The sequence below is a fragment of the Mobula birostris genome, chromosome 4 (assembly GCF_030028105.1).
Source record: "Mobula birostris isolate sMobBir1 chromosome 4, sMobBir1.hap1, whole genome shotgun sequence".
Lineage (NCBI taxonomy): Eukaryota > Metazoa > Chordata > Chondrichthyes > Myliobatiformes > Myliobatidae > Mobula > Mobula birostris.
In genome coordinates this window covers 49,831,607-49,856,239 of record NC_092373.1, presented here as the reverse complement: position 1 = coordinate 49,856,239, position 24,633 = coordinate 49,831,607, and the positions used below count along the sequence as shown (strand labels likewise).

The following is a 24,633-nucleotide window of genomic DNA, read 5'->3' as shown; positions in this document are numbered from 1 at the left end:
TAGGTTTAATCGTTCAGCTGATTTGTTGCTGGAGTGCACCAGCAAAATACATTGTGTTTACTGTTTGTATCATATATAGTTGTCTTTGCTACAAAGATACTGTTTTCACATCTGCAATTGTTCTACATGTTCTTTGAGAAACTGTTATATAATTCCACTCATGAATTATTTCTTCATTCATTGTTTTGTCCTTCAGTATTGTCAGCTGTTGTAAGGCAAAATATTTACGTCAGGTGAGCAAAATGTTGTCATTTGATTAGTTAACACAGTTAAACATGGGTAATTTTAAACTAACCTGCCAATTGAAAAGCTGCAGAGTTGAATTGACCACTGCTTTACAGCTGTCTGATTTAATATTCTATTGAAGTAAAATCAAATATATGTAAAATGGGTGGCTAAAATTACCCTCTCAATGCACTTGTCAATCACATTGTTTAATAAGTTACCTCTGGATCCACAAACTAATTCACAGCTACATTCAACACTGACATGATTTTATGAGTGGCGGTTAGTTACCACTAAAAACATCTCAAATAAGTTTCACTAGTTTATTAAATGAATTAATTGAAAATGTATTCATTGTTTAAGAACTTCATTATCTCCAGGACAAATCTTGACTGATAACTTCTGACACGGTGAAAGGGTGAGAAAAAATTTGTTTTTGGTGACAACAGCGTGAACACTTATCACGTACTCAATTTCATCATACAAAAACGAAAGAAACATGGGTAAAACACTGACAATAAACAAAATGCAAAAGGAACTTTGGTCAGGCAGCACCTCCTGAGTTCCTCCAACATTTTGTGCGTGTTATTCTGGATTTCCAGAATCTGCATAATCTCACCAAAGTTGCTGGGGAACACAGCAGGCCAGGCAGCATCTCTAGGAAGAGGTACAGTCGACGTTTCGGGCCGAGACCCTTCGTCAGGACTTTCACCAGCAACTTTGATGTGTGTTGCTTGAATTTCCAGCATCTGCAGAATTCCTCATATCTGCATAATCTCTTCTGTTTATGACTACACTGTCAAAATAGTTACAATAACATCAATGCTTTATAAATATGCAATTATTGTTCTCCAAGTAGCTTCAGATAAACCCTTTTAATATATACCAGATAAAGCATATTTAAATACATCTTTTTGCTACTTGCTGTTCACTTGCCCAACTATAGAGTTTCACGTCTATTTATCAGATTACCCTGAGGAATTAAATAATTTAAATAATTTAATGAACAGAATTATTTATTGAGACTCAACTTCACCACTCCTCACTCCTGTTCCAACCTCACTCCCTCTGAACGCACTGCCCTCCACTCTCTCGCACTAATCCCAACCTCACCATCAAACCCGCAGACAAAGATGGTGCCGTAGTAGTCTGGCAGACGGACCTCTGCCTCACTGAGGCCAAACAGCAGCTCGGTTTTACCTCCTCCCCAAGATCCACAAGCCTGACTGTCCCGGTAGACCCATAATTTCTGCCTGCTCCTGCCCCACCGGACTTGTATCTGCCTACCTGGACTCCATTTTGTCACCTGTAGTTCAGTCCCTCCCCACGTTCATCCGGGATACATCCCATGCTCTCCACCTCTTCAATAACTTCCAGTTCCCCGGTCCTGACCGCTTTATTTTCACTATGGATGTCCAAACATTATACACTTCCATTCCCCATCAAGAAGGCCTCAAAGCCCTCCACTACTTTCTGGACAATAGACCTCACCAGTTCCCCACCACCACCACCCTCCTCCGGTTGGTGGAACTGGTACTCACACTTAATAACTTCTCTTTTGGCTCTTCCCACTTTCTTCAGACCAAGGGAGTAGCTATGGGCACTCGCATGGGCCACAGCTATGCCTCCCTCTTCATTGGTTATAGTCATAGTCATACTTTATTGATCCCGGGGGAAATTGGTTTTCGTTACAGTTGCCATAAATAATAAATAGTAATAGAACCATAAATAGTGAAATAGTAATATGTAAATTATGCCAGTAAATTATGAAATAAGTCCAGGACCAGCCTATTGGCTCAGGGTGTCTGACCCTCCAAGGGAGGAGTTGTAAAGTTTGATGGCCACAGGCAGGAATAACTTCCTATGACGCTCTGTGTTACATCTCGGTGGAATGAGTCTATGGCTGAATGTACTCCTGTGCCCACCCAGTACATTATGTAGTGGATGGGAGACATTGACCAAGATGGCATGCAACTTAGACAGCATCCCCTTTTCAGACACCACCATGAGAGAGTCCAATTCCATCCCCACAACATCACTGGCCTTATGAATGAGTTTGTTGATTCTGTCGGTGTCTGCTACCCTCAGCCTGCTGCCCCAGCACACAACAGCAAACATGATAGCACTGGCCACAACATCCTCAGCATCATCCGGCAGATGTTAAAGGACCTCAATCTCCTCAGGAGATAGAGAATTATGTGGAACAGTCTATGCTCCAAACCTATACTGGTACTGCTCCTCAACTTTTCCTTTGCTACATTGAAGGCTACATTGGTGCTGCTTCCTGCACCCATGCTGAGCTCGTCAATTTCATCGACTTTGCTTCTAACTTTCACCCAGCCCTCAAATTCACTTGGTCCATCTTGGACACTTCTCTCCCCTTTCTCGATCTCTCAGTCTCCATCTCTGGAGACAGACTGTCCACTGACACCTCCTACAAGCCCCCTGACTCTCATAACTACCTGGGGCTCCACAGGGGACTGTCTTGTCTCCCTTTCTCTTCACCATTTACACCTCGGACTCCAACTACTGCACAGACTCTTGTCATCTTCAGAAGTTTTCGGATGACTCTGCCATAGTTGGATGCATCAGCAAGGGAGGTGAGGCTGAGTACAAGGCTACGGTAGGAAACTTTGTCATATGGTGTGCGCAGAATTATCTGCAGCTTAATGTGAAAAAGACTAAGGAGCTGATGGTAGACCTGAGGAGGGCTAAGGTACCGGTGACCCCTGTTTCCATCCAGGGGGTCAGTGTGGTCATGGTGGAGGATTACAAATACCTGTGGATATGAATTGACAATAAACTGAACTGGTCAAAGAACACTGAGGCTGTCTACAAGAAGGGTCAGAGCCGTCTCTATTTCCTGAGGAGACTGAAGTCCTTTAACATCTGCCGGACGAGGCTGAGGATGTTCTACGAGTCTGTGGTGGCCAGTGCTATCAGCTTTGCTGTTGTGTGCTGGGGCAGCAGGCTGAGGGTAGCAGACACCAACAGAATCAACAAACTCATTCGTAAGGCCAGTGATGTTGTGGGGATGGAACTAGACTCTCTCACGGTGGTGTCTGAAAAGAGGATGCTGTCCGAGTTGCATGCCATCTTGGACAATGTCTCCCATCCACTACATAACGTACTGGGTGGGCACAGGAGTACATTCAGCCATAGACTCATTCCACCGAGATGCAACACTGAGCGTCATAGGAAGTCATTCCTGCCTGTGGCCATCAAACTTTACAACTCCTCCCTTGGAGGGTCAGACACCCTGAGCCAATAGGCTGGTCCTGGATTTATTTCATAATTTACATATTACTATTTAACTATTTATGGTTTTATTACTATTTATTATTTATGGTGCAACTGTAACAAAAACCAATTTCCCCCGGGATTAATAAAGTATGACTATGACTATACCTCTTCCCACCCTGCCACATGCAAAAATACTATTCCCTATTCCCAGTTCCTCCATCTCCGCCGCATCTTCTCCCAGGATGGTGCTTTCCATTTCAGGACATCTCAAATATCCTCTTTCTTTAAGGATCGTGGTTTCCCTTCTGCCGTCATCAATGATGCCCTCACCCGCATCTCCTCCATTTTCTGAACTTCGGCCCTCACCCAATCCTCCCGTCACCACAACAGGGACAGAGCTCCCCTTGTCCTCACCTAACATCCCACCAGCCTCCGGATCCAGCACATTATCCTCTGCAACTTCCGCCACCTTCAACAGGATCCCCCCACGAAGCACATCTTTCCCTCTCTACTCCCCTCCGCTTTCCGCAGGGATCGTTTCCTCCGCAACTCACTGGTCCACACATCCCTCCCCACGGATCTCCCACCCGGCACTTATTCCTGCAAGCGTAAGTGCTACACCTGTCCCTACATCTCCTCTCTCACCACTATTCAGGGCCCCAAACAGTCCTCCCAGGTAAGGCAACACCACTTGTGAGTCTGTTGGGGTCATCTATTTCATCCGATGCTCCCGGTGCGGCCTCCTCTACATCAGTGAGACCCGACACAGATTGGGGAACCGCTTCGTTGAGCACCTCCGCTCCATCCGCCACAACAGACAGGATCTCCCGGTTGCCACCCACTTCAACTCTGCTTCACATTCCCATTTGGATATGTCCATACATAGCCTCCTCTACTGCCATGATGAGGCTAAACTCAGGTTGGAGGAGCAACACCCCATATACCGTCTGGGTCATCTCCAGCCCCTTGGCATGAACATTGAGTTCTCCAACTTCCGGTAATTCCCTCTCCCATCCCAGTTTCACTCTGCCCTCTCCCCCAGCTACCTATCACCTCCCTCATGGTTTCACCTCCTTCTACTACCCACTGTGCTTTCTCCTATTCCTTCTTCACCTTTCCTGCCTATCCCCTCCCTGCTTCCCCTCCCCCACCGCTTTATCGTTCCCCTTACTGGTTTTTCACCTGGCACCTACCAGCCCTCTCCTTCCCACACACCCAACACCTTCTTTATAGGGCCCCCGCCCCTTCCCTCTTCAGTCCTGACGAAGGGTCTCGGCCCGAAATGTTGACTGTTCGTTTCCACGGATGCTGCCCGACCTGCTGAGTTCCTCCAGCGTGTTGTGTGTGTTGAATTATTTATTGTTTACCTGTTAATAAATCTGAGAGGTTGTGTGGTAAAGTTAATTGCAAGGCTTTTAACAATTGGTTTTCAATTAGGAGCTCGCACTCTCTTAATATGAAAGTAAACTTTGATAGATTAAGATACTGTACTCTCATTAACCTAAATGCAATGGCTTCATAAATTACAAGCAGTTTGCTTTACCTCAGAGTATCCAAAGATTGAAATTCTTCCCAGGCTGCAGCTCCTGCATCTTCTACTGAAGTTTCAGTGAGATACTCTCCTTGAGGAGCCCCTCTAGTTATTACATTTTCTTTCTCATTTTACTAGCACTTACTAAACTGTTGGTTGCCACAGAACTTCACCATGGGATCTCCTTTGTATCAACAGATTCAATCAAAGCTGTCCTAATCAAAGCCAAATTTGAAGGTGAGACGCAGCTTGAACAGGAGCAGAAATCATTCTTTTTAGCTTACCGGTAGACAAAGCGGAACATGGGCAATACTGAACAACACACATTTTTAGATAACAGCTATGGATGTCTTAATTCACACCTGGATGGTGCTTTACAGACTATATTGTTGCTGGAATACACATCATATCAAAAGGGCACCCCACAGACAAAAAAAAGCATTGTCAGTATTTAGATAGTAATTACAAAACACATTGGAATATAGGCTTTGTTATAAGAGGAATTAAATATAAAGAAGGGATATTTTGCTTCAACTGTTCAGGATTTAAAACAGTGATAGAACACTATAGCACAAAAACAGGCCCTTCGGTCCATCTAGTCTGTGCCGAACCATTAATCTGCCTAGTGCCATCGACCTGCACCTGGACGAGAGCTCTCCATGCCCCTTCCATCCAAGTACCTATCTAAATTTCTCTTAGATGTTGAAATCGAACCTGCATCCACCACTTGCATCTGGCCTCCCACTAACCAAGCTTGCTGCACACTCTCACCACCCTCTTAATGAAGGAATTCTCCCTGAAACATTTCACCTTTAACCCATGACCTCTAGATCTAGTCTCACCCAACCTCAGCAGAAAAAAACCTGCTTGTCTTTACCCTATCTATGCCCCAAATAATTTTGTATACCTCTACCAAATTTCCCCTCAATCTTCTATGTTGTAGGAAATGAAGTCTATCTTACTCAATTTTTCCCTATAACTCAAGTCCTCAAGATCCAGCAATATCCTTGTAAATTTTCCTCTGCATTCTTTCATTCTTCTTGCCATCTTTCCTGTAGGTAGGTGACCAAAACTGGCCACAATGCTCCAAATTAGGCCTCAACAACATCTTATACAATTTCAACATAACATCCCAACTCCTGTACTCAACACATTGCTTTATGAAGGCCTATTTGTTAAAAACTTTATTTATGACCCTATCTACCCATGACATCAGTTTCAAGGAATGTATGGATCTGTATTCCCAGTTCCCTCTGTTCTAACACACTCCTCAATGCCCAACTTCTCACTGTGTAAGACCTACCCAGGCCGGTCCTCCTAAAGAACAACACCTCTCATTTGTCTGCATTAAATTCCATCCGCCACTTTTCAGCACATTTCACCATCTGGTCCAGATCATGCTGCAACTTCCTCACTGTCCACTATACCCCAGATCTTGGTGTCATCTGCAAATTTGCTGATCCAATTTACCACATTACCATCCACAAACTGTTCATAGGGATGACAAAGAATGGACCCAGCACTGATCTCTGTGGCACAACACTAGTCACAGGCCTCCAGTCAGAGAGGCGACCATCTATAACCACTCTCTGGCCTCTTCTGGGAAGCCAATGTCCTATCAAATTTTCACTGTCTTGCCTTCATCTTTCCTTGTAACTTCCTTGAAAAAAAACTCTATAAGACGGGATAGAGATGACTTACCACTCTCAAAGCCATGTTGACTATTCCTAATCAGCCTCTGTCTATACATATACTTACATATCCTTCAAAAACCTTCCAATAACTTTCCTGCTACTGATGTCAAGCTCACATGCTCATAATTTCCTGGTTTATTCTTACAGCCTTTTTCAAACAACAGAGCATTAGCTATCCTCCAATACTTTGGCAACCTCACCTGTTGCTAAGGATGTTTTAAATATCTCTCCTGGGGCCCCTGCAATTTTTGCACTAGCCTCCCACAGGGTCCGAGGGAACTCCTTGTCAGGCCCAGGGGATCTCTCGAGTCAATCTCCCAAGTAAATACAGATGGAAAAAATTCATTTACGATCTCCCCCCCATGAATAGATTACTACTCTGATCTCTCAGAAGACTATTTTTGTCTTTTGCTCTCTTTACCTTGTCTGCTAGAGCAACCTCATGCCTTCTTTAGCCCTCCTGATTTCCTTCTAAAGTGTTCTCTTGCATTTCTCATACTCAATTATCTCATTTGTTCATACTGGCCTAGACCTGTTTTGCACCTTCTTTTTCTTAACCAGTGCATCAATATCTCTCAAAAACCAAGGTTCCCTAAACCTGTTATCCTTGCGTTATACTCTCAAAATTTCACTTTTGACAGCCTCCCACTAACCAAGTACATCTTTGCCAGAAAACAACCTGTCCCAATCCACACTTCCCAGATGCTTTCTGATACCATCGAAAAAGGCCTTTCTCTAATTTAGAATCTCAACCGAAAAGACCACACATAGCCTTTTCCATAATTACCTTGAAACTAATGGCATTTACAATGACTAGATGCAAAGTGCTCCCCTGCACAAACTTCTATCAACTGCCCTGTCTCATTCCCTAATAAGAGATCTAGTATCACACTCTCTAGTTAAAAGTTCTGTACACTGATTAAGGAAACTTTCCTGAACACATTTGACAAACTCTTTCCCATCCAGCCCTTTTCCAGTATGGGAGCTCTTGTCAATATGTGGAAAGTTAAAATCACCTATCACAGTCTTACATTTCTTACAACAGTCTGCGATCTCTCTACAAATTTGCTCTGCTAAATCCCTGTCGGGTGGTCCAATAACCCATTAATGTGGTCATATCTTTCTTATTATCTCCCTACTCATATAGCCTCTCCAGTCTGTCCTGACTAAGCACTGCCCTGACACTTTCACTAACGAGTAACGCCACCCCTCCCCTTTTTAATCCGCCTGCTCTATCATGCCTAAAACAATAGAACCCCGGAACACTGGGCTGCCAGTCCTGCCCTACCCCTCCTGTAACCAAGTCTCACTAATGGCTATAATGTCATAATTCCACATGCTGATCAATGCCCTAAACTATCCACCCTTTCAACAATACCCCTTGCATTGAAATATACACAGCTTGAACTCCAGTCTCACCATGCTCAACCTTTCATCCTTAACAATATCTTCTCCACAACCTGTCAGGCACTATTTCCCATTCCCCTGCAACTCTAGTTTAACACCCCCCCCAAAAAAAAACTCATACAACACTAGCAAACCTTCCTGCTAGGATACTCGCTCCCCTTCTGTATAGGTCCCACCTTCCCTCGAAGGGAGGCTGATAATCCAAAAACCTGAAGCCGTCCCCCCTGCACCAACTCCTTAGTCACGTGTTAAACTGCATGACCTTCCTATTTCTGCCCTCAGTAGCACATGTCATGAGTAGCAATCCAGAGATCCTGTCTCCCTGATCTCACTTTGCAAGATCTCATCATTCCTCCTACTCATGTCATTGGTACCAGCATGGACCACAACCTCTGGCTCCTCAACCACCCACTTAAGAATGTTGTAGACGTGATCTGAAATGTCCCTGACCCTGGCACCCAAGAGGCAACAAACCATTCGGGAAACACCCACAAAAAATGCTGGTGAACACAGCAGGCCAGGCAGCATCTATAGGAAGAGGTACAGTTGACGTTTCGGGCCGAGACCCTTCGTCAGGACTAACTGGAAGAAGAGATAGTAAGAAATCGGGAGTCCTGTTCTTGACCACAGAAGCTTCTGGGATAAGAATTGACAACAAACTGGACTGGTCAAAGAATACTGAGGCTGTCTACAAGAAGGGTCAGAGCTGTCTCTATTGCCTGAGGAGACTGAGGTCCTTTAATATCTGTCAGATGATGCTGAGAATGTTCTGCGAGTCTGTGGTGGCCAGTGTGATCATGTTTGCTGTTGTGTGCTGGGGCACCAGGCTGAGGGTAGCAGACACCAACAGAATCAACAAACACATTCGTAAGGCCAGTGATATTGCGGGGATGGAACTGGACTCTCTGACGGTGGTGTCTGAAAAGAAGATGCTGTCCAAGTTGCATGCCATCTTGGACAATGTCTCCCATCCACTATATAATGTACTGGTTGGGCACGGGAGTACATTCAGCCAGAGACTCATTCCACTGAGATGCAACACAGAGCGTCATAGGAAGTCATTCCTGTCTGTGGCCATCAAACTTTACAACGCCTCCCTTGGAGGGTCAGACACCCTGAGCCAATAGGCTGGTCCTGGACTTAATTCCTGGCGTAATTTACATATTACTATTTAATTATTTATGGTTTTATTACTATTTAATTATTTATGGTGCAACTGTAACGAAAACCAATTTCCCCCGGGATCAATAAAGTATGGCTATGACTATGACTATCCTTCTATTCCCCTAACCAATCAATCCCTTATCACTACGGCTGGCCTCTTCTGCAACCCCCAACCCCCACCTCTCTTTTGAGCCACAGCTTCATACTCAGTGCCAGAGACCTGAGTGCTGTGGCCTTCATCCCGACAGTATCCAAAGCGATATACCTGTTTTAAAGGGAATGGCCGAAGAGTTATGCTGCACTGGCTGCCTATAACCATTTCTTCCTTCTGACGGTCACCCAGTTACCTGTGTCCTGCACCATTGAGTACAGTACATTGATTCGCTGTGGTCTCCTTGCTTAAGGCAGTGTATGCTTCTCTTGGAGGTAACGTAGATAAAGTTAACCAGATCAACTCCAGAAATTAAGAAGTTATCCAATGAAGATTAAACATCTTACATTTTGTAGCATTTGAACTGATATTGAAACATGCAACTTCATGACATTTAGAGAGAGTAAATACAGAGGGGCTGTTTTCTGTGGTTGGAGAAAATCTTCTGTTGGGTATGTAGCCTTGTCCTAAGAAATCACTCATTTAAGAATAAGGAGGTGTTCTTTCTCTCAAAGAGTGTGATTCTATAGAGTTAAGATCAAAAGAGCTTTGAATGATTACAGAGAAAAGGTAAGAATGTTATGTTGAAGCCAAGAACAGATCAGCCATGATCTAGTTGAATGGCAGAACTCGTTGAAGAGGCCACTTGACTTATTACCAATCCTGTCACCATGTTCTTTTAAAAACGCAAACAACAGGAATTCTGCAGATGCTGGAAATTCAAGCAACACACATAAAAGTTGCTGGTGAACGCAGCAGGCCAGGCAGCATCCCTAGGAAGAGGTGCAGTCGACGTTTCAGGCCGAGACCCTTCGTCAGGACTAGGACTAAGGATTAGTCCTGACGAAGGGTCTCAGCCTGAAACGTCAGCTGCACCTCTTCCTAGAGATGCTGCCTGGCCTGCTGCGTTCACCAGCAACTTTTATGTGTGTTACCATGTTCTTTTAACTGAGATGTTATACTGACAAAAATCTAATGATTTCACACGGATGACACTGAACACATCAACATTTATAGTCAATTAGGAATGGAACTTCATCCTACTGTGCCTAACCTCACCCTCAATGCCATTGTTCCAAGCTTCACATCCTGTTGTATGCGTTGTGAACACGTGCATTGTTATCTTGGAGACAGCCTTAGGGAACACTCTGGAGTCATGGAGACCATCCTGGAACTAACTTCATTATCTTGCACATACTTCACCACGGCATACACATCATTCAAAATGCATGGCAATGATACTCATTAACTGTTCACTTCAAGCACTGGGGGCACAAAAGCTGTGCCAGTAGCAACTAATGGATGGGAGACATGCAAAGTGAATCAGCTGAACGAGTATAATGAATCCTAACAGCAGCAGTCATTCCAGAGACCATGCAGCAAAACAAAAAAAACATGAGGCAATGCAATTCGACAGTAATGCTCCCAACATCTCTCAGTTTAAAGGCTGAAGTACACAAATTAATTTCTTTCTTCCACACCCCTTCCATAAATAATCCTAGTGACTTGCAGTCTTTTGTTCATTTACAGTCACCAGTGCAGAAAGTCACATTGTACACACAGAGGTTAACATCTTGGTGAGAACTGCATGCGAGGAGTCACCAGGTATGAGAGTTTATAGACTGGGCAAAGTGAAAGAGCAGACCAGATGGTAGCAGTTAGCAGCCACACACAGGTTAAGCAGCCTCAGATGAGGAATTAAATGCGAATGGAGACATGAAAGTGCTTTAAACAAATGTGTGATGTAACAGAATAAAAAGGAATCCATCAACAACCCTGGGCAAGGCTTTCTGCAAAATCTATAGCTCATCTTTTCCAGCATGGAAGTGATGGCCAGCGTATTTTAACTCAAGCGTCACACAATGCTCACCGACTGATTCTTCAGATATCACACTGCAGCAAAAGCAGAATCCATCCAAAACCTGGGCTTTGCAATAGAAGCTCAGACTGCTGCCATCGACGGCAGCCAGATGCAAGTCTTCAGAACTGAGTTTGAGGGTGCCATCACAACTATTCTCCAACTTAAAGGATTGCTGGGCATAAGGCAGCAACTCTTAGGGGCACGACTCTGCTGCTAACTCTCAGGATCACGGCATTTGTATCTCACCACCTCTAATCCACCCACCTTCTTGCTGCTGTCATTCTGCCAGCCAGGAAATAACTCCTGCCCACAGCGAGATGCCCCAGTTCAGAAACCAGGTCATTCAGCCCAGCTCATGGCAACCTTCCAGGAGAACACCTGCTGAAAGCAAGAGGCTTTCCACTGCCATGCTGCAGCCTCTGCGGGTGTATTAGGGCAGGTAAGGTTACACAAAGGGCAAGGGGTGAAAAGGGCGGATGCTTTTTGTTCTTCACCTTTTCATAAGTACAAAGGTCAGGTTGCTGACCTGACATTAGCTTACACTTGCAAGTGGTTCACAAGCACTTGGATGATCAGCAACAGAGGAAAGCCAGAAAGAAACTCTCCATGTTTATGTCACACATGAGGAAACAGCTTGCAGCATTAACTTGTATAAGAGAAAGAATATTGCAAGATAGAAGCGCACTTCTGCTCTGTCAAAGTGGTTTGATCTAGTTTCCACTCAGTAATACCAGGATAAGAAACCAGAACATCTATTTAGGATTAATTCCATCATCACAGGAAGCTACAAGTGCATCAAAGGATTTGCGTTAGTATATTTAGAGACAATGAAGTTAGCTCCAGGATGGTCACCATGACAGCAGGGGATAACTTTACAGTATCCCCCAAGGCCGTCTCCCTGACGACAATGCACATGTTCACAAAGCATATAATAACAAGCTGGCAATGACGTAAACCTGTTGTTTTACAAGCAGGCCATGGGGATAGTTAATTAACTGAGCGTGAGATAAGGGGCACAGAAGGCTTCTGAAGTAACGTGGCTAGAGGAAATGATCAGCTGCTCTTGGTACCACAACCATGGTAACTGAGGCTGTAATTGAACAAAGGAATATTTTAGGAATGAGACCATTAGACCTCAGTCAAAGGCAATGTTGTTTATTGTAAACAAAAATTTTGAGTTCCAAATCCATCAAATGGACTGATCTTTAAGTTGCATGAGTAGGTGCCTTTTGCTTAGTTGATTTCTTGAACTACACACTGAAACTTGAAGCTTTAATTGCAGACATCAGCATTTTGCTTTAAGGTGTTAGAGAAAAGATAGGGCCTTGAGCTGAAATTCAGTTGCAAGTCAATGGACCTCAGTGGATAGTTAATTAACAATGCACAAGATAAATGTCAAAGGCCTCAGGAGAACCGTGCTAATTGGTAACGATAGGCCTGCTACTGGTCTCATCACCATGACTACCAAGACCTTAAATGAGCATACGACAACACACAAAAAGTGCCGGATGAACCCAGCAGGTCTGGCAGCATGGAGGGGAATAAACAGTCAACATTTCCGGACAAAACCCTTCATTAGGAGCGGGTCTGACTTACTGAGTTCCTCCCGCATTTTGTGTGCTGCTGAAGATTTCCAGCATCTGCAGAATCTACTGTATTTAAAGTGAGCATTGAGAATATCAGACCTGAGCCAAAGATCACTGATTGTATATTTTCTAATCTTGGGTTGGTCGACCAGTGGCAACTGCATGGTGAAGATGCAATACCCAATTTACTGTGTGCTGTTACAGGTATTAAAGTGCCATGATTTGTGCAAGTGGACTATATCCTCATGATAAATGGACCTTTTCTCTCCCAGTGGCAGAAGATAGCACAATTTCCTATATGCCTGTGTAGCAGGAATGATTCAGCCATGATCATAATAAATGGCGGTGCAGGCTCGAAGGGCCGAATGGCCTACTCCTGCACCTATTTTCTATGTTTCTATGTTTTGCGCTGTAACACATTTTTCCCCATTCTTCTTTTCCACACTCTTTCATTAGCTAGAAAGGGTACACAAAACACAAGGATGTTACTGGGACTGAGGGGCTTGGGTTACAAGGACAAGCTGGATGAGCTGGGATGATTTTACCTACAGCATAGGAGGTTGAGGGGTGACCTTTTAGATGGTATATAAAATCATGAGGATAGTAGATAAGATGAAGAGTCACAGTCCTGTTCCTGAGACAGAGGGCATAGATTTAAAATTAGAGGGGAAAGATTTAAAGAGAACCTTCAGAACAACACGGAGAGTGGTGATACATGGAACAAGCTGTCAGAGGAAGTGGTAGAAGTAGTACAATTACAATGCTTGAAAGACATTTGTACTGGTACATGGATGGAAACAGTTTAGAGAAACATGTGCCAAATATATTCCTTGCCATTACTAAGAAGGCACGGCCTCTAGTTTCTTAGAAGTTTGCACACATTCAGCATGTCACCTAAAACTTCTATAAGTGCGAGAGGGGAGTATCCTGAGTAGTTGCATCGGGAAACATCAATGCCCAAGAACGGAAAAGTCTACAAAAAGTGGTGGATGAAGCCCAGTCCATCAGAAGCAAAACTCTCCCCACCACTGAGCACATCTACAAGAAGTGCTCCACAAGAAAGCAGTGTCCATTCTTAAGGCCCTCACCATCCAGGCTATGCTCTCTTCTTGCTGCTACTATCAGGAAAGTGGTATAGGAACCTTAGATTCCATACCACCAGGTTCAAGAACAGTTATCATCCTTCAACCATCAGGCTCCTATACCAACATGGACACCTTCAACCGCCTCAACTCTGAAATGATTTCACAACCTATAGACTCACTTTCACCGACTCCACAATTCACAAATTCACAATTTACTTTTTAAAATTTTGTACATTTGTCTTCTTTTGCACACTGGTTGTTTTTCATCGATTCTATATACGTACTGTATACGTTCTATATGGTCATATTTATGTACTTTGATATTGAATTTACTTTGAAATACAGGCAAAGGGGACTGTCTTGAATGGAAACCTTGCTTTGCATGGATGAGTTGTGTCAAAGGGTCTGTTTCTATGCTGGTTGTCTCTATGACTATTATTTCTGGGAAGGAACAAGCTTCCATGAATGCAGACAATAATGAATTTGGAGCCATGTGTTACTATACATTGCATGGTTCCTCTGCATCATCATTGGTAGTGAAAGCGTTGCTTCAAGCAAGTTGTAGCACAATTTTCAAAGTCACGTCTTGGTGGTGTACGTAGGGAAAGAGTCAGATCATCTGGGGAAAGCTTTTAATCTCCCAGCAGCTGTGGTTTAGTCTGGTGGCTCAAAAATATAGAGCACAACATAATTAACGTGTCACGTCTGGTTCCAAGACACCACATCCTTGTCACCTTGTGTTAGGCAAGATCACACACAAAGAGCACTCGCAGGGAGTGAATGTGGCAATTCCGAACAGTATTAATTCTTCAACCTTCAGGCTCCTGAACCAGCATGGATAACCTCACTCACCTCAAATCTGAACTGATTCCACAAACTATGGACTCTCTTTCAAGGACTCTACAACTCACATTCTCAGTATTACTTATTTATTTACATTTTTTAAATTTGTAGTTTTTTGCACATTGGTTGTTCGTCAGTCTTTGTGTGTAGTTTTTCATTGATTCCATTACATTTCTGTTCTATTGTGAATGCCTGCAAGAAAATGGTAGTATAAATGTTGACATATACGTACTTTGATAATAAAATTATTTTGAATTAAGACATGCGGTCAAAAGCCGCCTGCAAAAGGATGAAAATCTAATATTCATTTTTCTGAACATCAGGCTTTGCTAAGTGACAAACCTTCCTCCTATGACACTGCTCCTCATGCATGTCCCAAATTGCCAAGAGGATTGGAAACAGTAAAGATGCCTAAATCCTTTAAATTCTGCAAATCAGTCGGGGGGGGGGGGTCTTTCATGTTGATAAGTATCAGAGCAACCTGGACCTAGAAATTAATCCACACATTTTTTAAAGCCACTATCAGAGCTAATCTGAACTATTTATAAGATTTGTATTGAGCAAGAAACTTTAAATGCTAGCTTCACAAAAAAACATTGTCAGGCTTTTACAATGAAACTGTCTTTATCGGTTTAAGTGAGCCATTCTCCACTGAAGCACTGCACGATTCTGCTGTTGTTATTACGTTTGCAACCAGCTTTTAAATTCACATACAAGCAACATCCTTCCAGGCTCCAGGGAGGGTACCACGAACAAGAGGATGTTGCAGTTCTGGGAGGTCAAAGGAAAGAGTCTTCCCAGAGGTAGGCACACCGCAAACAGGCTGGTGACATTGGATCTGCCATGTTCCTTGTATTGGGGAACCAGCAAGACTCTCCAGGTGTTGTTAGTAGCAATGTCAGCATTGTCTGTGCAAGGACATGGGCATGGTCTCAATGCCTACAATTGGCTCTACTGCTGCAGTGGGCTGAAAGAAAGGGCAGATATTGTCCTCTCTCCAAGTACAACATTTGAGTGAGCCCCCTGATGCAGCAGCAGGTATCATTGCGTGACAGAGATCTGTAGCCTGGAATGAGAAGGACAAGAGTAGCCTCGTCCCTAATCACCACTGGCAAAGCAATGAAGACATGTGTGTGAAGTTGTACTCACAGAAGCACACCCACTCTATCAAAGCCTTTCAATATTTGTTAGGTTTCAATGAGACCCCCCCCCCCCTATTCTTTCAAACTCCAATGAGTGCAGGTTCAGAGCCATCAAATGCTCCTCATACATTAACCTTTTCATTTTCACGATTGTTCTCGTGAACCTCCTCTTTATTCTCTCCAATGCCAGCACAACCTATCTTAGATAAGGGACCCAAAATTGCTGGTCTGACCAATACCTCATAAAGCCCCAGTATTACTTCTTTGTCTTTATATTCTAGTCCTCTCAAAATGAATGCTTTCATTCAGCCCATCTTGCCTGAGATTGTTCCAGTTAAAGGCTTAACACCTGACCTGCATCCTTTGATAGACGGTTCCAAAAGCACTGCTTCCTCTGCACACTGCTCATGTTCAATAATGAGCCTTCCTGTATGTCCACCTACTTTTATGCACTTCAAACTGACCACACCTAATACTTCACTTGCTGAATGGCGTGCTTATGAACAGCAGGCATCAGAAACATCACAGGTAGCTCTCGGAACACATGCGAGAGTGCACAAGGTTACCCAAGACCTTATCTGCCCATGGGTGGGTACAAGCAAGATCTCTTTGATGAGCAACAGAATCAGAGACTATAAATCACCAGAACATTTGCCACTAATCTGATCGTTAATACAACCTCACACATCTCCACCATCTTGCCTGGGGAGATCATTGTCATGATTCCTTGCATCAGGAGAGTTCTTGCCTGCTGCTTGCTACTACATCAGTGTTCTGAAAAACACTACCTTGACCAGCTTGTGTGCAAATTTTGGACACAATAGGACGGATGTTAAGACCTCAAGTAAGGTTCAGAAAAGGTTTACTCAAATAGTTCTAGGGTTGTGGGAATTCTGTAACACAAACAGACTGGTGAAGATGACGCAGTGCTATTTAATGCAGATAAGGTTGAGAGGAAATTTGATTGATATGTTCGAGATCATTGCCTAAATAGCAAATAGAGTCATTTACCCACTGTCAGAAAGGGCAAACACTGGAGAGCGATATACTAAAATGATCAACTAAACTTAGAAAACATAAGGACAAGTGTTTTCATGCAGCGATTAATTATCTAGAATGCAATTCTTGAAAGAGTGCTGGAAAAAGTGGACAAATAATTCAGGGAAAAATAATAAAGAGACAGAGCAAGGGAACTGAATCATCTTACACAGATCACTCAATGATCTCAGCTCATACTTCCTTCTTTTAATGAATTTTTTTTTCTGAACCTGTACACCATGGCAATGCTAGCGATTACCGTCCAGCCACAATGGTCCTTGTTATCTTTCAGGTGATTGCGCTCCCACCGTTGCTGTTTGGCAGAGAGTTCCAGGATTCAGATCAAGCGATAATACACAAGTTATTATTTCCAAGTCAGAAATGGGTGTGCTTGGCAGGGGAATGTGCAGATGATGGTGCCTGAAGACCCTGTCCTTGGAGTTACAGGTTGTGTATTTGGGAGGTGTGGTTGGACTAGCAGAAGTGAGTAACCATGTGACATTTAGTGCATGGTATACACCGCGTCCACTTGGCACCGGTGCTGGAGGGACTGACTGTTCAGCACGGTGGATGGAGTACCAATCAAGTGGGTTACTTTGTCTTGTACGATGTTGAACTCTTTGAGTTATTTTGGAATGGCTCATGGAGGCAATTGATCCAGCTTTCCAGCTTATGATTTGTGCCTTGTGCTAACTGTTGAGGTTGTCAGAAGAATCATTCACAACAGCTGACTTGCTCCATTTGAGTTTCTGTCAGTGGTGTTGGTAGTGGAGGATTCAGTGAGGATAATGTCACTGAATATCAAAGGCAGCCAGTCACACTCTCAGTGACCATTGCCCTAGCACTTGTTTCACAAACGTTATTTGTCTGGTATGAGCCCACACCTGAATTCTGAATGTTTTCTGCAAGACATTATGTTAAATGTGGTCATTGGCAAGGCATTTGAACTACATCTCTGAATGGCGCGTGAACTAAATAACTTGCTAGACCATTTTACCTGGCAATTGAGAGTCAACCCTGTTTGAGCATCCTGGTTGATGGGATTAAGGGTATTTCGATTAATTTTCTTGAATAATATCAGTAAGGAAATACTATATATTTTTACATTGAACATACATTTTAATTCCAGACTTGCTTAAGTAATTTCCCAACAGGGTGCATTTCAATTTCTGTCTCTGGAGCAATAAACCCGATCTCTGTATACTAGTCCAAAAAACTTAATCTCTATGCCACCTTATTTATATGTAATTATATAAACCTGTGTGTAAACATTTATACATCCATCTTAGTACCTAAGGTTACAATTACTAAGAACTTTGATATAAATGTCATCTGCTGTATGTTGTCCAGTGTTAACACGCTGAAGTAATTCTCATTTGATTGTTAATTTCCTATTAATGACAAACTTTAAAAAAAAATTGATGTCATAACATAAATACACTGAAGTAGAAGGTACTGATTTTTTTTTAGTGCATTTTAGTCGGGCTGCATTGCAGCAAACAGTAGGTGTATTTGAATTAGAAATTAAACTTCACCTGAAAATTATTAACTAAATTCAATAACTGTCTACTTTTGCCAATGGATTAAGTAAACACCGAGGTTAATTTAGTTTACTTTAAAGCATAATTTTCCTTAAAGTAGGATGGTAATTCTCCACCTGTAGGGTTATAGAATTCTACCAGGAGGTTCAGTGGCTGAGATTGAAAAGATTTTGGGGTATTAAGGGAATCAAGATGTCTGGGTATTATGGGGTTACTAGAGGAAAGTGGCACTGAGGTAAAAGAGTTGTCACACATTCATTGAATGGAGGAGCAGGTATGAGGGGCACCTCACTCCTGCTTCTACGTGAACATTAACAAAAAAGTGAGCAACAAACCAGATGGGAAAAAACTGCAAGAAGATTTGTCAATTATTCACATAACAAAGCAAATGTCAGCCACACCCCATCTGCTGGAAGAACTCAACGGGTCAAGCAGTATCTATAGGAAGAAAGAAATTACTGATGCTTTGTGTCAAAACCCTGCATTAGGACTGAGAGTGGAAAGGCAAGTTGGCCAGCATCAAGAGGAGGACAATAACAAGAATGTACTCTGAGGCATCAGTGGACTGAAGAGGAGTGCAGAATGATGGACAGGTTGAGGACGTGAGCAGGGGTAGTGTGAAAGATTGGTGAATGATAGATGGAGACAAAGAGAGAGTGGAGAAAGATAAAAAGAACAACAGATGGGGAAATCATAAACACAAGAGAATCTACCGATGCAGGAAACATTGAGGAACCTACACAAAATGCTGGAGGAATTCAGCAGGTAAGGCTATGGAGAATAAACAGTTGACATTTTGGGTCGAGACCCTTCATTATGAACCCAAAATGTTGATTATTTATCCCTCTCCTGTGATGGTACCTGACTGCTGAGTTCCTCCAGCATTTTGTGTGTGTTACGAGATGGAGCAAGGTGGGAGGAGGAGAGAGTGAAGTGGCAGGAGATAAGCAGCTAAACCACTGCTGGATTCTGATCAGTAAAGAAGGTGAAAATGGGAACTATTGAAGGAGAAGGAAGATATGAACGAAGGCTAGAGCCAGATGGAAGGTCGGATTTGAGGTGGAGAGAACCTGTGTGTGAAGCTGGTGGAAGGAGGAGAAGGAAGTGGAGAAAGATGGATGAAGAGGGGCTGGGGGAATGGAGTATGGTGGTGGGTGGTGGAGTTCTTCCAGCAGATCGTGTTGCTCTAGGTTCCAACATCTGCAGTCTCTAGTGAAACTAAATGTCGATGCTCATTTTAAATGAGGTGTCTTGTGTCCCTTGTAAAAAAAAATGACAAACCTCTTGCAGCTACATTAATTTGCAACAACTTAAAAAAAATTAAGAAATCTCGACCAATTTCACCTGTTGCATCAATTGCATAAAAGGAAGCATTTCAATTCTATCTATATATGTTCTAATTATACGGTAATGAAATTCACAAAAATATCTTTCAGGCCCTTTGACCAACCATTTCCATGCCGACTGTCAAATACCCAAATATATTAACCACAGTTTCCAGTGCTTAACCCATAGCCTTCTATGCTTTGGTAGTTCAAGAGATTTTGCAGATATTTAAATGTTTGTCTCCAGCACCCTCACAGCCAGTATTCCAACCATCCTTAAATAGAAAAATATCCTCAAATCCCCTCTAAACCTCTAATACTCACTTAAATGTATACCCTCTGATTTTAGACACTTTGCTCTGGGGAAAAAGTTTCTTGTGATCTAACCCCATCATGCCCATTATAATAAGGCCTCCCACATCCAAGCCACTTCCACAACTAGAAAAACAAACCCAACCCAGGCCTCCAGCCCCTCTCATAAGTGATATGCTCTATCCCAGGCAACTTCTAGTGATTCTTTCAAAACTGATGGACAGGAACAAATGGAGTCTACAATGAGTAATTGATTGATTGCTGCCTACTCTGGATCCCTGAGACCCCACTCAATTGACGTCCTCTGACAGTCTTCAATGATTGAAAGCTTAGTAACAAGAAGATAAACGGAGGAGATATGGGCAAAGCATTTGGCCAAAGAACTGTTCAGTAACTCCGAAAAAAAGGCTATTGTGGAAGATGGGGTTTATCTGAATTAAAGCAATTTTGCACATTTTTGGGCCTCTTAATACCCATCAAAAAATTCCACTAAGGCTACAGGAACTTGCAACACATCAATCAAGAATGCAGAGCTGAAACTTCAAATATCAGATTCACTCTGGCAAAGTGAAACCCAGCAACGCTGTTCGGTAAATCTCCTATCTGAAGATCTCGCTTTTAATGCAAGTTCTACAATCACCTTTAGGGTGACCCACACTGATATTTTAATGCCACAAACTCCTCAGTAAGAAGCAATTTCCTGGCACCTTTCATAACTAGAGTAATATGAAATTTAGTGACTGAAGCAGATACCCGGCTGGCATTTAAGACAGGCCAGATCTGTAGATGAAGATAATGGGGATATTAAGACAGTGTGGGCTCATGAAAGATTATGTTTCTTTCACATGGAGGATGAAAGCCAACACAGATTAGTTAGACTGAATGGCTTACTTCCATTTATAATGCCTACACAAGACATATTTTCCTAGGGTCAGATTGCATTCTATAAACAAAATTTCAATAATTGAGTATTAATGAAATCAATATATAAGGTTATTATCTACTAATTACACACTAATCATATGATTCCAATTTCCATAAACAGAGGCTAATTATGTTGTTTGTACCATATTGATCTCAAATAAAACAATATACTGGATTGTCACTGGGAAAATATAATTCTAATTATTATTAGGGAGATCCCTTTAGTCTTGTAGTACTTATGCTAATAGTCACCTGCTGTATTTGAAGTCGTTGTACGGGAAACTCTGTCAGCTTTTGCTTCAAGTAGAAAATCATCAATTGATGGGCTCAGGAGGGGTCGACTCTCCTGCTGTTCATTCACCAGCTAAAAATAGAAATAAAAGCAGCAGTCATTTGAAGGAAGATGCAAGAAGGATTGAATTATGCAATTAGATTACAGTAAAACTGCTTTATCAATATTTAGACGTTTCAAATTGGGTTGCTATTTGCACACACTCTTGAAGTCTTTAGTCATAAGCAGGCCAGGTTTTTGTTTCATACAGTTAATCAAGGTGATTTAAAAGACTATGAGCAACACCAAATGTTCTTACATTCACAGCAGTGAAAGAAGCAGGAGCAGGAATAGGAAGTGTTGCCCTCAAGCTTGCTTCGCTATTAAATGGATCATGGCTAATCTGATCTTCTTAACTCCATTTTCCTGCTCATTCACAACTGTCGACTCACCTAGCAACCCAAAATACATCTAGTTTAGCTATTAACATATTCAAAGATTCATCTTGAGCTGGGTAGAGAATTCCCGAGAATAAGAACAATCCAATAAAAACGTCCTCAACTCCTTTCTAAATAGATGATCCCTTATTTTTAAAATATGCCCCCAGTTCTAGATGCCCCCAAAAGGGAAATATCCTCAGCACCTACCTTGTCAATTCCCCTAGAATTCAGGATCACTTTAATTCTTCTAAACTTCAATGGTTACAGCGCCTACTTGCTTAGACTTTCCTCATTCTAAAGCCCTTCATTTAGTGACTTTTTCTGAACTCCTTCAGTCCAATTGTATTTTTCTTTAAATAAGGGAAACAAAATTTTATGTGGTGCTTTTGAATGGGATTTCACTGATACGGTGCAGAGCTGTATGTAAATTGGTTTGTTATTGTCACATGTAACTGAGGTACAATGAAAACTTGTCTTGCATTCCATCCGTACACAAATTCAATACATTACAGCACTGAGGCAGCACACAAAGTAAAACAATAAAAGAGTGCAGAATAAAGTGTTAAGAGTTTAGAGGAAGTGTTCAAGATCACAACATCAGAAGGTCACGTCCATCTTACTGTAATAAGGTACATTCTATAATCTCATAACAGTGTGATAGAAGTTGTCCTTGAACCTGATGGTATGTGCTTTCAGGCTTTTGCATCTTCTGCACAATCTGGGGGGGGGGGTGGAAGAGAAAATGCCTGCAGTGGGTGGGATCTTTGATTATGCTGGCTGCTTTACAAAGGTAGCGAGAAGTGTTGAAAGAGTCCCTGGAGGGGTGGCTAGTTTCCACGATGTGCTGAACAGTATCCATAACTCTGCAGTTTCTCGCGGCCATTGCCATACTACGCCAGGACGCATCTAGATAGGATGCTTTTTTTATGAAGCGTCAATAAAAATTGGTGAGGGTCAAAGGAAAAATGCCAAATTCCTTTTGTAGAGGCGTTGATGAGCTTTCTTTGCTGTGGCATCAATGTGGTTGGAACAGAACATGCTCGTGGTGGTGCTCACTCTGAGGAACCTGGAGCTCTCAACCCTCATCACCTTAGCATTGTTGATGTAGACAAGAACATGTACACTGCCCCCTTCCTGAAGTTAATAACCAGCTCTTTTTGTTTTGCTGATATTGAGGGAAATGTTGTTGTCATGACTCCATGTCGCTGTGCTCTCTGTCTCCTTCCTGTACTCCAACCCAGTTATTGGAGATACAGCCCACATCAGTGGAATCATCTGAAACTTGTAGGTGGAGTTAGAACAGGCATTGGCCATGCAGTTATGAGTGTACAGGGAGCAGATTAGGGGGTAATACTTCCCTATTTTTCACTCCCACCCCTTTTATGAAGAAGGCCAATATTCAACTACACATGAAATGTGCCCATGTACAATGGGGCCCTGCCTGCACAGCAGTACAATTCTGTCTCTCCATTGTAACTATATCCCCTGCATTATATTTTGGCCACCTACTTAAACCATCTATATCTACTGTATAATCTTTGGCATCCTCCTCATAACTTCAGTCAGCTCTGGGACACCTAGGCAAAGATGCAGACATCTGGATGCTCTTTATTGAAAACAGCTGGCATTCAACACTATCATCCTTTTGAAACGCATCACTAAGTTCCAAGACCTAGAGTAGAATATAAAAACAAGGAGACAATGATGAAGCTTTATAAGGCACTAGTCAGGTCACACTTGGGAGTTTTGGGCCCCATATCTCAGAAAGGATATTTTGTCATTGGAAAGAGTCCAGAGGAGATTCACGAGGATGATTCCATGAATGAAGGGGTTAACATCTGAGGAGTGATTGGCAGCTTTGGGCTTGTGCTTACTGAATTTAGAAGGATGGTTGGAGGGGGGGAGAAATCTCACTGAAAGCTACTGAATGTTGAAAGGATTAGATAAGGTGGATGTGGAAAGGATGTTTCCTATAGTAGAACTAGAGGCCACAGCCCCAAAATTGAGGGGCGTCCCTTTAGAACAGAGGGAAGGAGGAATTATATTTAGCCAGAGAGTGGTGAATCAGTGGAATGCTCTGCTACAGATGCCTAGACCATGGGAATATTTAAAGCAAAAATTGACGTTTCCTGATTGGTCAGGGCATCAAAGGTTATGGCAAGAAGGTAGGTGTATGGGATTGAATTGGATCCAGGATCAGCCATGATGGAATAGCGGAGTAGACTTGATGGGTTGAATGACCTAATTCTGCTCCTATGTCCTATGGTTTTAAGACTGGTCTTCGATATCTTCCTGTGCAACTGAATCCTCCATTTCTTCATCTGCAGACCCCAGTCAGTACGGTTTGGCAACAACATCTCCTCCACAATCACCATCAGCACAGATGCACCACATTGCTGTGTGCTTAGCCCCTTGCTCTACTCACTGTATACCCAGGATTGTGTGGATACAGCTCCAATGATGTGTTTACATCTGCTGACAACATCATAGTTGTTGGCCGACTCAAAGGTCAACATATAGGGAGAACACTGAAAATCTGGTTGAATGGTGCCACAATAACAACCTCTCACTCAGAGCCAGCAAAACCAAAGAGGTGATTATTGAACGCAGCAAGAAGAAACTGGAGGTCCATGAGCCAAGGTTCTCATTGGGGGTTGGTGGTGGAATGTCAGCAGCTTCAAATACCTTGGCGTCAAAGCATCTGTCCATCACCAAGAAACAAGTGTCGACACCAAGAAAGCATGACAGCACCTCTACTTTGTGTAGATTCAGTATGTCACCTAAAACTTTGAGAAACATCTACTGATGCATAGTGGAGAGTATCCTAACTAGGTACTGTGCCCGGAACAG

The 24,633-nt window shown here is 42.7% G+C and overlaps 1 protein-coding gene across 1 annotated transcript in view; it reads right to left on the bottom strand.

Annotated features, from left to right (window-relative positions):
* Positions 1 to 24,633, bottom strand: part of pex5la (peroxisomal biogenesis factor 5-like a) — a 178,381-nt gene that overhangs the window by 45,457 nt on the left and 108,291 nt on the right. Inside the window, exon 3 of the mRNA XM_072254557.1 lies at positions 21,325 to 21,436. Coding sequence (XP_072110658.1) covers positions 21,325 to 21,436 — 112 coding nt within the window. The remainder of the gene's footprint in view (positions 1 to 21,324; positions 21,437 to 24,633) is intronic.